The sequence below is a fragment of the Anomaloglossus baeobatrachus genome, chromosome 1 (assembly GCF_048569485.1).
Source record: "Anomaloglossus baeobatrachus isolate aAnoBae1 chromosome 1, aAnoBae1.hap1, whole genome shotgun sequence".
Lineage (NCBI taxonomy): Eukaryota > Metazoa > Chordata > Amphibia > Anura > Aromobatidae > Anomaloglossus > Anomaloglossus baeobatrachus.
This window is the reverse complement of record NC_134353.1, coordinates 598,966,989-598,981,465: the sequence shown is the minus strand read 5'-3', so window position 1 is coordinate 598,981,465 and position 14,477 is coordinate 598,966,989. Positions and strand designations below refer to the sequence as shown.

The window sequence follows — 14,477 nt, the reverse complement described above, 5'->3', positions numbered from 1 at the left end:
ACCTCCACTCAAAAATATTATGTATTGCAAAGTGTGCACAGTACCAACATTCCAAGCTGTACTATTGAAAAAATGAGATTTTTCGCAAAAAATACGTAATTACTTACCGGTAGGTGTTTTTTCCGAACCCATGACGGCACCACGAGAGAGGATCCGCCCATCCAGGACAGGAAACCTTCAGGTTAAAAAGGGGCGGTCCTCTCGCCGCTTCAGTTTGATTACAGAGCATGAGAGGACCTCAAAAAAAAACTACAGGTTAGTAGAAGTCCACCACCAGAAAAATTGTGGAAGAAGGAAAAAAGGAAGGTGAACCAACCAACAATCCCCAGTGAAGGGTGGGTATATAAGGGTGCCGTCATGGGTTCGGAAAAAACACATTACCGGTAAGTAATTACGTATTCTTCCCTCACCCTATGACGGCACCACGAGAGAATTACAGCGAAAGAAAAATTAGGGAGGGAACACAAGCCTGTAGAACACGCCTCCCAAAGGTGAGGTCGGAGAAGGAAAGATCCAACCTATAATGCTTAAAAAAGGTCGAGGGTGAAGACCATGTGGCAGCTTTACAAATGTGAGCAATGGAAACATCCGCCCGTTCTGCCCAAGATGATGCTACAGCCCGCGTGGAATGTGCCTTCAGACCCACCGGAACAGCAGCACCCCTAGCCGTGTAAGCCAACGCAATGGCTTAACCCCCTTTTGAGGCCCCTGGAAAGAGACAAACAGAGACTTGTCTCTCCTCCAGGAACTGGTGACCAGAAGATACTGGATGAGACAACGACGAACATCCAGACAATGCCAACGCTGTTCCTCCGTACGCGTTGGGTTAGTGCAAAATGATGGCAATACAATCTCCTGGGACATATGAAACCGAGAAACAACCTTGGGGAGGTACGCAGGGTCAGGGCGCAAAACTACCCTATCGTCCAGTATTTGAGTGTAAGGCGGGTCAATAGAAAGGGCCTGAATGTCGCTAATCCTACGGGCCGAGGTCAGGGCTATGAACTGCTTCTGACGAAAGGACCGCTTGAAGGAGGGGAAGGACGGGGCCGGAAAGTTCTTCTTTCTGTCCCCAGCCAGACGGAGCCAGATCCCGGTTACAGAGCGCGCATTCCCTGTTATTCGATTTGGCCGCACACTTCCGTGATTTTTTAACCTAGGCATGACAGGGACGGATGGGAGACAAAACACCAGGAAAACAATGAACAACAGGTACACATGCCCGAAGATCACTCACCCATAGGAGATGAAGGGTCAGTACCGGATCCGGGGAAGGAGCTTTCATTAAAGTCTTCCCTCTGGAGGCGCCTTTGACGTCAGCCACATCTCGGGTCTGTTTAGTGGCCCGGCCACGTGTGCTGGATAAACTGGCATCAGATCCAGAGTCGCTTCTGCGACGCTCCGATGGCTTTACCGCTTTCTTGCCAGCAGGAGGGGAGGAGGACTCACGCACCGAGTGCCGATCCTCCTCTTGGTGCCCCTCTTTGTCCATCCTAACCCAGCTGGCAGAGCAATAGAACCCTCCGTTCTGCAGGAGCACTGGAGCACTGTTCCCCAGCTCTGAGCTCCGTTTTTCAAACTGAGCGCTGTTTCCCGCGCCTCCGGACCCACTTCCGGGTTCAGACGTCATCGCCGACGTCAGCGCCTGTCAGGGAAGGCCGCCGCGCATGCGCAACGCCGGCACACCAAACCCCGGCTTCAAGATGGCGGCGGCGTGCAGCACACGCGGCCGCAAGCAGCCCCGCCGTTCCAGTAACGACCGGCCGGCTGCTGAACTCACCTGCCGCCTGACGCAGCGCTCCCGCTCATGGACGCAACCCCCGGGGGCCCACCATGGCGCTTCCAGGTACCCGAACGGAGCGAGGCAGGACCCGTGCCACCGCCAGAGCCGCCCGTCGGGACCGGGTAAGAATATCCAGAAGATCCACGGCCCTCCAGGGCCGCATCCTGAGGTATCCGTCCAGGACAGGAAACCAAACTGAAGCGGCGAGAGGACCGCCCCTTTTTAACCTGAAGGTTTCCTGTCCTGGATGGGCGGATCCTCTCTCGTGGTGCCGTCATAGGGTGAGGGAAAAATTGCAATTTTTCGAGCCACCCCGCCAACGTCACGGCAAATCTCCTGGGGAAGTCCTAAACTACTGTTTATTTTTCCATCTGTCCTGATTTTTGGCGGTTGGTGGCTATTCACACGTGACTGAAGAGCACCAGGTACTTGCTGTGCAGTCCTATTTTTGCATATGTGAGGCCGCATGGCACACTTTAAATAAAACTATTTTAGTGTTAGGACTGCCCCAGGAGATTTGCCGTGACGTTGGCAGGGTAGCTCGAAAAATTGCAATTTTTTGACAAAAATCTCATTTTTTCAATAGTACAGCTTGGAATGTTGGTACTGTGCACACTTTGCAATACATAATATTTTTGAGTAGAGGTTGTTTTTATGCTGTTTTTTCTTGTTATATAGGTTCCTAATATGCAGTTTAATTTGCTTTACATGTTTTTTATTATACTGTACAGTATGTTGTATTAGTGTACTGTAAAAATTTTATATGAATACAGTACATTATTTAACATTACTGTAATAATTTGTAAAAATACAGTAAATATTTTTGGGTTGTGAAACGAATTGTCTGCATTTCAATTATTTCCTATGGGAAAATTTGCTTTGATATAAAAGTAACTTGGTTAAAAAGCACACTCCCGGAACTAACTATGCTCGTAATCCAAGGTTCCACTGTACTGAGACTTTTATGCATTAATTAGAAGGTGGCCCGATTCTATGCATCGGGTATTCTAGAATTTACGTATTGTGTAGTTAATGTATGATTTTTGTTATATATATATATATATAGATGTTGTTGTGTGTAGTTACCAAGTGTTTGTGTAGGGCGCTGTACATGTTCTGGGTGTTGTCTGGGTGTGGCGGGGGGTGAGAGCGGTGTTGTTTGTGTGTTGCGTTGTTTGTGGAGCGCTGTGTGTCTGTAGCGTTGTGTGTGTGTGTGTTGCGCGGTTTGTGTGGGTGTGGGGTGTGTGTGTGTTTTTGGGGGGAGGTATGTTTTGTGCAATGTGTGTGTTGTGCGGTATGTGCGTATATTTGTGTGTGCCGCGGTGTTTGTGTGTTGGGTGTTGTGTGTGTGCGGCGTTGTCTGTGTGTGTCTGTGTAGGGCAGTGTTTGTGGTTCCCAGTGTGTGTGTGGTGTGTTGTGCAGTGCGTGTGTGGCGGTGTGTGTGTGTGTGTATGTTTTGGGGGGAAGTGTGCACCCCCCATCGTGCTCCATCCCCCATGCTGCGCACCCCCCATCGTGCTCCATCCCCCATGCTGCGCACCCCCCATCGTGCTCCATCCCCCATGCTGCGCACCCCCCATCGTGCTCCATCCCCCATGCTGCGCACCCCCATCGTGCTCCATCCCCCACGCTGCGCACCCCCCATCGTGCTCCATCCCCCATGCTGCGCACCCCCCATCGTGCTCCATCCCCCATGCTGCGCACCCCCATCGTGCTCCATCCCCCATGCTGCGCACTCCCCATCGTGCTCCATCCCCCATGCTGCGCACCCCCCCATCGTGCTCCATCCCCCATGCTGCGCACTCCCCATCGTGGTCCATCCCCCATGCTGCGCACTCCCCATTGTGCTCCATCCCCCATTCTGCGCACTCCCCATCGTGCTCCATCCCCCATGCTGCGCACTCCCCATCGTGCTCCATCCCCCATGCTGCGCACCCCCCATCGTGCTCCATCCGCCATGCTGCGCACTCCCCATCGTGCTCCATCCCCCATGCTGCGCACTCCCCATCGTGCTCCATCCCCCATGCTGTGCACCCCCCATCGTGCTCCACAGTCACACATCAGACAGTATACACGCACACATCTGATCGCATACACTCACACACACACCCCACTTCTCCCTGTGCCCACCAGTGGGCGGTCCCAGCAGCTGTGCTGCACGCCGTGCTCCTCTGCCGACATTCACAGATCCGATCGCATACACTCACACACACACACACACTCACACATCAGAACATACTCACACACATCCGATCGCATACACGCACACACACACTGACGATATCGCACATACGCGCTCACACAATCACAACATCCGGAGATACCACATGCTTCCGGCCATGTGATCCTCCGGCAGGTCCTGGAAGGTCACTGCACGCACAGTATCGCCACCGAGAAGCAAGCGATATCACGGGATGTTGTGAGTGTGTGGATGCGATCTGATGTGTGTGTGAGGTGTGTGTGAGAGTGAGTGTGATCTGATGTGTGTGTGTGTGTGTGTGTCTGTTCTTATGTGTGTGCGTGTGTGTGTGTGTGTGTGTGTGTGTGTGTGTGTGTGTGTGTGTGTGTGTTCCGCCGCTGCACCCGCTCGCGCGGGAGCCCACACCAGCATACGCCGGCAACCCCAGCAATGCTGGGTTGCCGGCGTACGCTGATGTGGGCTCCCGGGGGTACAGCACTCACCTGGGAGTCGGTTCGGGGAATGCGTGCGGGGGGCGGGGCCAGAGCGAGCGTGCAATACGTGAGGGGGGTGGGGCGTGGCCGAGTTGCCAATGCGTGCAGGGGGCCGGGGCGAGAGGCCAATCCGTGCGGGGGGGGCGGGGCCATGGCGAGCCCAGCGGCCAATCCGCTGTTTGTCACCGTAAGGACATAATTTTGGAGCAAGACAGACAGACAGACAGAATAAGGCAATTATATATATAGATTATATGTAGTAGGAGAAGGAAATCGCTTTGATATCATAGAAACAAGAGCCAACTAAAATTTTTAATTATCAGATTTGAATTCAGGAGGTGAAAATCATTAAGAAATGGCAAATTTTATAACTGAACCTGACAACTTTTGAAAATATGTATAAACAGTGTTATGCTCTTTTTCCAAAAGGCCAACTTTTGGACAGTCTGGTCTTTCTAGCACAAACAAACATTCCCTGCAGCTTTAAGACTCATCTGCCAATCCTCCCTCAGTGCACAAAACGTCTTAAGATACCATTTTCTTTTTGTGTTTTCCCCTTTCCTGACAAGCATGGCCCGTTTTATACCTACCCAGCGTCTTTTAAAAGATCTAGGAAAGCGTGGAATTTGTTGAATGATTTTTCAATGCTGTCAAGAACCCCATCATCTTCAAGGAATGCAGAAGTTACATTTCGTGCTTCAAGTGTCTCAGAAAGGGTTCGATTTATTTGTCGTAAACGGGTATTTTCAACTTCCAGCTAGAAGAAAGTGTAACATAAAATGGCAGAAACAGTAACTTTTGTCTTTATGGCGATATTATTACTAGCCTTGTTCTTAAAAGCTTTTAAATCTTAATCAAAATTATGTAATTTTCTGCCCCGCAAATTAAAACAACTTTAGTAAATATATATCCTGCACTAGTAAAGCAGTTTTCATTAACTACAAACACATTAGGAGATTTTCTTTAGTAAAAGCAGTGCAATAAAAGGAACCTGCCTACTACAAAGTAACAAAGGTAGCTGTGTATTCCTGTCCTTTCTTTTTTAAAAAGACACCTGTTAAGTCGACATGCTCCTCTCGTTTCCTCTACTTCATTGATTTATCAAATGCAACAGGTGGTAATGGACAGGAGATGGACAAAATTAAACCACATGCATTTATTCTCATTGTATCCATAGAAGAGTATCTATTTATGGAGATTAAAGTTATAACTGGATTAAATACATTACTTGATTACCTCCATTATCCTGTCATCAGCTCTTAATCTTGTTTTTCTTTCCTCCTCCAGCCTCAGTTGGCATTCCTGCAATGCAACCTGTCAACAAGAAGCATAACGCTGTAGACATTGGCTACACTGAAAGCATTCATTAAATTGCAAGTATATTAGTGCTGTACTTCCCACAATCAAGGGCTTGAGGATCCTGCAGACAATTTACTTTGTTTTTGACCTTACTTGACACTGTAATTCAGGACGGCTGCAAGGCAGATCAAATCATTACAGAAATTAAGGTGCCTTCAGACTGTGCAGCGTACATCAGTGGAATAGGTTAACAGAATTACCCGACATATACCACTGAATAGTCATTTAGTATCACCCTTGAGTTTTTATTTCTTTCTTTTACCTCAATGCTTCAGTGCAGAATAGACTAGTATACTGCATTAAAGGGAACCTGTCACCACTTTTTTGGCCTATAAGCTGCGGCCACCACCACCGGACTCTTCTATACAGCATTTTCACATGGTGTATATAAGAGCCCAGGCCGGGGGTATAACATAAAAAACACTTTATAATACTTACCTAACGGTCGCGCGGTTGGCCATATGGGCGTCTCCGCTGTCTGGTGCCTCCCATTTCGGCCAGCTTCGTCCTCTTTCTGAAGCCTGGGTGCATGACGCGGCTACGTCATACACACTCACCGGTCCTGCGCAGGCGCACTACAATAATTTGATCTGCCCTTCTCAGGACCTGAATGCCGGTGAGTGTGGATGACGACGGACCTGTCATGCACCGCGGCTAGAGTAGAAGGAGAACAAAGATGGCCAAAAGATGCGGCGCCGGGAACCGGACAACGGAGACGCCCATTAGGACCATAGTGCGACCGTTAGGTAAGTATTATTAAGTGTTTTTTATGTTATACCCCCGGGCCTGGGCTCTTATGTTAGAATGCTGTATATAAGAGCCCGGTGGTGGTGGCCGCAGCTTATAGGCCAAAAAAGTGGTGACAGGTTCCCTTTAATCTATATGGTACATATACCACCTGAATGAACCCTAAGAGAAAGAAATCGCTATATTTCATTTTAATTGGTGTATTAAATTCGGCTTGTGGTGTGAACAACTCCAGATTTAAACGAAATAACAGCTACTGATTGAGGTGACAGTAAGGCGAATTGCCTCATTTAAACTTGCTTTCAATGCACGACAGCTAGAACTGGATCGAATGCTATGAACCTTAGCTATTAGCTTCTACATTCCAAACAGGTACAGTAAAGGCCCCTTTACACACTGAGACTTTCAGCGATCCCAACCTGGCAGGGATCGCTACAAAGTCTCTGGTGAGTCGCTGGTGAGCTGTCAAACAGGCCAACCTGGCCAACGACGCAACAGCGATACGGACCTGCAGAACAACCTAGCTAGTCATTGGGGACGTTGTAAAGCAGCTTTTTGAAAGGGAAGTCGCTAACAAAGTCGCTGTAAAGTCCCCTTTACACACTGAGACTTTCTAGCGATCATGCTGCACAGCGGGAAACAAAGGACCAAAGAATGGTCCTGAACGATTTGTAGTGATCAGCAACTTCACAGCAGGGGCCAGGTCGCTGATGTGTGTCACACACTGCAATGTCGCTGGGGAGGTCGCTATTACGTCACAAAACTGGTGACGTTACAGCGATGTCGTTTGCGATGTTGCAGTGTGTAAAGCCACCTTAAGGGTATGTGTGTATACTGCAGATTATGTGCAGAAATTTCCTGCACCAAACAACGCACCTTGTGGCAGAAACATACACCAAAAAAAAGCATGCATTTTTGTTGACCCTTATTTTCTTCATTCTGTACCCTATTTTACCATTACAAGAAAAGAAATAAAAAAATTTGGTTTAAAAAAAAAACAAAAAAAAAAAAACATGCATTTTTTGTTAAATCAATGCCTGGAAGGATAATAAAAAAAAAAAAAAACGCAGGGAAAAAAAGCACCAACAATTGACATGCTGCAGATTTTTTTCCTGCACCTAAGGCCTCTTTCACACATCAGTTTTTTACCATCAGTCGCAATTCGTCGTTTTGTGAAAAAAAAGGATCCAGCGCTGGATCCGTTTTTTTCTCATTGACTTGTATAAGCGACAATTTGCAATGGATGGCCTCACAATTTATCCGTTGTGCGACGGATCATTCGAAAAATGTTTGTCCGGCCAACTGAGCTGACGTCCACATGAACGTTTTTGGTCTGCGTCGCAAAAACAGACAGCGACGGATCCGTCGGCCGTTTGCTATAATGGAAGCCTATGGGCGTAGGATACATTGCAATCCGTCAAATGATGGATTCCGGCGACGGATCCGTTTTTTTCAAAAGAGCATGCCGAAATGGGGTGTAATTTCATTTCTGGTCAGAAAAAATTGGTACAACGGATCCGTTTTTTTACAGGATCCGTCGCATGAGTTTTACCACAATCTGCGACAGATCCGTCGCATCAGTCACAAAATGTATTCTGACTGATGGCAAAAAACTGGTGTGTGAAAGAGGCCTTAAACTGTAAGGAGAAAAGTAACGTGCACAGAATTTCAGAATTCTCATAGACTTTTCTGGCATAAGGATAGACATGCAGATTTGGGCAACAAACTGCACCAAAACTGCAACAAAAAAACAGCGTGCGCACACAGCCTAAATCACTGTGACACTATTTTGCATGCTACCTGTAAGCGCTTGTAGTTTTTCATACTGCTTTTTCCAAGAATTTCACACACGGAAGGTTCTTCAATAATGACGTCTGCTGAAATCTCCGAATCATCAGTGTCTAAGGTGCTTTCACTATGCACAGATACCATTATTGGAGTACCTGTCTAATAAAAGAAATATCAGTTGTCACCTAATGTATTCACTAATCAACACGTGTCTCAGATACAGCAATGCAGAAAAAGATTGCATTCTAATATATATATACACACAGACACACATAAAGTACAGACCAAAAGTTGGACACACCTTCTCATCTCTAGAACAACTATTAAGGCTGGTTTCACACTACGTTTATTTAACATCCGTCCATAACGTTTTTTTAGCGGAAAAGCGGATCCAGTGCAAATGAGTTTTCATTTCAATGCATTTGCAATGGACTCGCGTTAACATGCGTTCACCTGCGTTTGCGTGCTATAGTTATAGTGAGGATCCAGCGACTTGCAGTTTTTTAACATCTTTCAAAAACGCTACTTGTAGCGTTTTTGAGCTGCGTCCAAATACTGCATGTCACCGGATCCTGACTAAACAGCACGCAAACGCAGGTGAACGCTGGCGTGCTGATAGACAGGATCCTGCTTTTATACTGAGCATGCCCAGAAAGTACTGAGCATGCCCAGAACCAGTCTCGCGTGATCTGTCTCTCTCTCCTCCTCCCTCCCTCACCCTCTCTCTCTCTATCTCTGTCTTTCCCCCTTCCTCCCCTTCCTCTCTCTCCCACCTGAGAGCTGCGGACACTCGTAACCAAGGTAAATATCGGGTAACCACTTCTCTTAGTTACCCGATGTTTACGTTGGTTAGCGTGCAGGCAGCCCTGCTCCTAGCAGCTGCAGACACTCGTAACCAAGATAAATATCGGGTATCCAAGCCCGATGTTTACCTTGGTTACCAGCGTCTGCAGCTGTCAGAAGCCGGCTCCCAGTCTAGTTCCCCTCACTCCCGATCACATGACTCCAATGCCCGCCCCTAAACATCCAGTGACAGGATCCTGCAAAATAACAGATGCGTTTGCATGCGTTTTTTGCTGTAAAAGCAGGATCCGCTTTTACAGCAAAAAAACGTTCCTGACGCATGTTAAATAAACGTAGTGTGAAACCAGCCTCAGAGGAGATTTTGTGCAGCAGGCCTTCATGGTAAAATAGCTGCTAGGACACCACTGCTAAGGACAGGCAACAAGCAGAAGAGACTTGTTTGGGCTAAAGAACACAAGGAATGGACATAAGACCTATGGAAATCTGTGCTTTGGTCTGAGGAGTCCAAATTTGAGATCTTTGGATCCAACCACCGTGTCTTTGTAGAAAAGGTGAACGGATGGACTCTACATGGCTGGTTCCCACCGTGAAGCATGGAGGAGGAGGTGTGATGGTGTGGGGGTGCTTTGCTGGTGACACTGTTGGGGATTTATTCAAAATTGAAGGCATACTGAACCAGCATGCCTACCACAGCATCTTGCAGCGGAATGCTATTCCATCCTTTTTGCGTTTAGTTGGACCATCATTTATTTTTCAACAGGACAATGACCCCAAACACACCTCCAGGCTGTATAAGGGCTATTTGACTAAGAAGGAGAGTGATGGGGTGCTACGCCAGATGACCTGGTCTCCACAGTCACCAGACCTGAACCCAATTGAGATGGTTTGGGGTGAGCTGGACCGCAGAGTGAAGGCAAAAGGGCCAACAAGTGCTAAGCATCTCTGGGAACTCCTTCAAGACCGTTGGAAGACCATCTCCGGTGACTACCTCTTGAAGCTCATCAAGAGAATGCCAAAAGTGTGCAAAGCAGTAATCAAAGCAAAAGGGGGCTACTTTGAAGAGCCTAGAATATAAGACATATTTTCAGTTGTTTCACACTTTAAGTATTTCATTCCACATGTTTTAATTCATAGTTTTGATGCCTTCAATGTGAATCTACAATTTTCAAAGTCATGAAAATAAAGAAAACTCTTTGAATGAGAAGGTGTGTCCAAACCTTTGGTCTGTACTGTGTATATTTTATATATATATTTTATATATATATATATATATATTTTATATATATATATATATATATATATATATATATATATTATATATAAATTAAAAAACATCTTTAGTCAGCAGGATGCTGTTAGACTCAGAGTATTGTACTCCGTGTAGTGCTGCTGCCCTCTAGTGGAAAGCATTTAACATCATGAAGCTCTTCATGGGTACAAAAGTGCTACACAATTTTCATTGTGAGTTGGAATAGCCAATACAGGAGGCCAGTGGACTGGATACAACTTGTTAGTATCATTCTGCAGAACATAAGGTATATCGGCATAACATGCTCTTATAATTACCACAATTGGGGCGGGATCACATTAGTGTATAGCATCGGATGTGATCTGTTAATAACACTCTGCTCAGTCTTTGCTGCGAGCATGGGCCAAGTGTCATTATTCCGATCGGATTCTCTTGCATGTGAGAATCGGAGCACAGGTGATGAGAAGATGGAGAGATTTATTTCTCCATCCGATTCATTGCCTATCTCTGCATATATTGGACTGCACTAGGATGTCATCACTCCCACCAATAGACCTATATGCGTGCGTATGATCTGAGACACGCTGCCATTCACAGCATGCTGTAATTTTTTCCTCAGACCGATTAGAGCAGAGGAAAATCGTGCAGATCTAACCTACAATGGGCCGAGTGCTATCTGATTATTTTTATCGGACTGCCCAGTTCAATTCATATGCTCGTGTGATCCAGGCCTTCAAGTCATTTGACAAATGCCATCAGTTAAAAGAGTTACATTTCTATAGCTTCAGCAAAGTAAATGAAAAAGTAAAGATAAGGAGGACACCCATACCTAAGGGGTACTTCACACACAGCGAGATCGCTACTGAGATCGCTGCTGAGTCACGTTTTTTGTGACCTCATTAGCGATCTCGCTGTGTGTGACACTGAGCAGCGATCTGGCCCCTGCTGTGAGATCGCAGCTCTCACGCTGCCAGTGCCGACTCCTGCTCCCTGCACACGCTAAGTTAAGCGGTGTGGGCTGGTAACTAAGGTAAACATCGGGTAACCATACCCGATGTTTACCATAGTTACCAGTGTCTGCAGCTTCCAGACGCCGGCTCCGTGCAAGCGCAGCGTCGCTTGCACGTCACTGCTGGCTGGGGGCTGGTCACTGGTGAGATCTGCCTGTTTGACAGCTCACCAGCGACCATGTACCGATGCAGCAGCGATCCTGACCAGGTCAGATCGCTGGTGGGATCGCTGCTGCATCGCTAAAGTGTGAAGGTACCCTAACAGAATATCTACTTTATGACAAGTGACACAGTTTAGATGTGATGCTATTCATTAGCATATAACAAGAAGATATATGGCAGACGACAAAAATAATGTGTGTGCATACACAGTCCTGTAATATGCCCTATAACATGAGCTCTGCCAGGCGCACTCCTGTCACGTCTCATTCAGATGTCACTTTTTGACGTAAATATTCTATCCACTATATTACAGTCCCATTATAATCCATGAGGTTGTTTGGATGTCTTTTTTTTTTTTTTTTTGAGTGGAGGGTGAACAGTGTGCAAATTAAAAAAATTAAAAATTAAAAAAAAAAAAAAAAAAAAAAAAAAAAAAAAAAAAAAAAAAATCACAAAAATCAGAGACGTCTATATTTTATCAGTCACACTGATGGTAAAACCGGACACACGGACCAAGTACTAATGGTAAAAACTGACACACGGACCAAATACTGATGCTAAAAAGTGGCACACGGACCAAACACTGATGGTAAAAAGTGACACACGGACCAAACACTGATGGTAAAAAGTGACACACGGACCAAACACTGATGGTAAAAAGTGACACACGGACCAAACACTGATGGTAAAAACTGACACACGGACCAAACACTGATGGTAAAAACTGACACACGGACCAAACAGTGACGGTAAAAACTGACGCACGGACCAAACACTGATGGTAAAAAGTGACACACGGACCAAACACTGATGGTAAAAAGTGACACACGGACCAAACACTGATGGTAAAAACTGACACACGGATCAAACACTGATGGTAATAACTGACACACGGACCAAACACTGCTGGTAAAAAGTGACACACGGACCAAACACTGATGGTAAAAAGTGACACACGGACCAAACACTAAGGGTAAAAACTGACACACGGACCAAACACTGATGGTAAAAACTGACACACGGACCAAACACTGATGGTAAAAACTGACACACGGACCAAAACACTGATGGTAAAAAGTGACACACAGACCAAACACTGATGGTAAAAAGTGACACACGGACTAAACAGTGACGGTAAAAAGTGACACCCGGACCCAACACTGATGGAAAAAAGTGAAACACGGACCAAATACTGATGGTAAAAAGTAACACACGGACCAAACACTGAGGAAATTCGGATCCTAAATAATCCTAACAGATGGTACTCTTTCCAAATTTTTGCATACATGAAAAATCACAGAAGTGAAAGAGACCTTATTTGGCTACTTTAACAGTATCATCTAGCATGGCTGATACTGGACTGGGATTACTGCTGCAAAAATTCACATTATCCCCAATTTATCTTGACATAGGGAGTTAAAAATAAAACTATTTGTTTTTGCTAACAGACAAATCAATACTTTACCTTCATAGGAGAAGAATATGGTGACATGTCTCTGGGGGTAAAAAAAAAAATAGATAAATTAGGGCACAGACCACAGACTGGGCAGTAAACGTTTCTCAAGAACAGCAGCACAGGAATTTTGGGGTTTTCTGGCTTTGCACCATTCCGATCACTGGGTGGCAATGGGTTTTTATGGAAGCAAAGGATTTGTTGATGATGCCTATGCATGAAAAAAAAAAAAATCACAGAACCTAGGAGCCAATTCAGATGATGTAGGCACATACAGAATGTGGCAAACCCTCCTAGTAAAGATGGTCGCAGCCCAGGTGCACGATGCTAATGATACAGCCACACAAGCATCCACACTAAAGGGGAGGGTTGGCTGTTTAGCATAGGACATGCACACTAATAAGGCTTACATATTTTGGGACAAAATATCAACTAATATCTCACTATTTGAGGTATGGCCCATTTTATCTTTTTTTGCAGGATGTGTGTAGACCTTCTGAATTCAGGTGGTTAAGTGGTGAGTCTGTCATGTGATATACACTCATATAGTGCTAACTGACCCGCCTGACCTAGTGTTGTGCGTCATTTATAGGCTATAGTTCAGACACTGTGCATCTCGCGTATCCGTGCGAGATGCACCTATATAGTGCTGATGGGCCCGCCTGACCTAGGATTCTGGCGTCATTTATAGGTTGCAGTTCAGACGCTGTGCATCTCACTCATCTATATGACGGGCTCCCAATGCAAGCCTTAGTGTGCATGTCCTATGCTAAGCAGCCGCCCTTTAGTGTGGAGGTTTGTGTGGCTGTATCATCAGCATCGTGCACGTGGGCTGCGGCCATCTTTACTAGGAGGGTTTGCCCCATTCTGTGTGTGCCTACATCATCTGAATTGGCTCCTATAGTCTGTGATTTTTTTTTTTTTATATATATATATATATATATATATAGTTCTAGGTGATCCCCTTGCATGCCATTAAAGTACCCCTGTGCAGACCAACCTGTGGTACTGCGGCATACAGCTGGATTCACAAGAGTGTGATTCACAGTCTTTATACGCACTGCAATGCTCGGTCTGGCAATGGGACTGCCTTCTCATGTGTCTACGAGATTCCATGTTCAGGTCAGGAGACCCGTAGTCCCACAATCACAGCACTGCGGTCCTTATACAGAATAAATACGTGTGAACGCAGCCTAAGCAATCAGAAGACCACAGGCTCATGTCCCCTAAGGGGATTACAAAATAAAGTAAAAAAAACAAAAATCATAACCTGTTACCCCTATTAAAAAAAGAAATAAAAAGAGGTATATAAAAAATAAACATATTTGGTATCAACGCAACTGTAAAATTCAAATCTACCAAAATTTAAAATAATTAAATCAAACTCAGTAAAAAAAGTTGAATTTTCAGAATTGCCTTTTTTTGGTTTCTGCAACAGCACAACAAAAT

At 45.7% G+C, this 14,477-nt stretch overlaps 1 protein-coding gene across 4 annotated transcripts in view; it reads right to left on the bottom strand.

Moving 5' to 3' along the window:
* The window catches only part of CEP78 (centrosomal protein 78), a 145,530-nt gene that overhangs the window by 39,332 nt on the left and 91,721 nt on the right, over positions 1-14,477 (bottom strand). For all 4 annotated transcript variants that reach the window (XM_075318222.1, XM_075318214.1, XM_075318204.1 and 1 more), the window contains 4 exons: positions 13,041-13,071; positions 8,363-8,509; positions 5,693-5,770; positions 5,047-5,213 (listed from right to left, as the gene is read on the bottom strand). In XM_075318222.1, the coding sequence (XP_075174337.1) occupies positions 5,047-5,213; positions 5,693-5,770; positions 8,363-8,509; positions 13,041-13,071 (423 nt within the window). The remainder of the gene's footprint in view (positions 1-5,046; positions 5,214-5,692; positions 5,771-8,362; positions 8,510-13,040; positions 13,072-14,477) is intronic.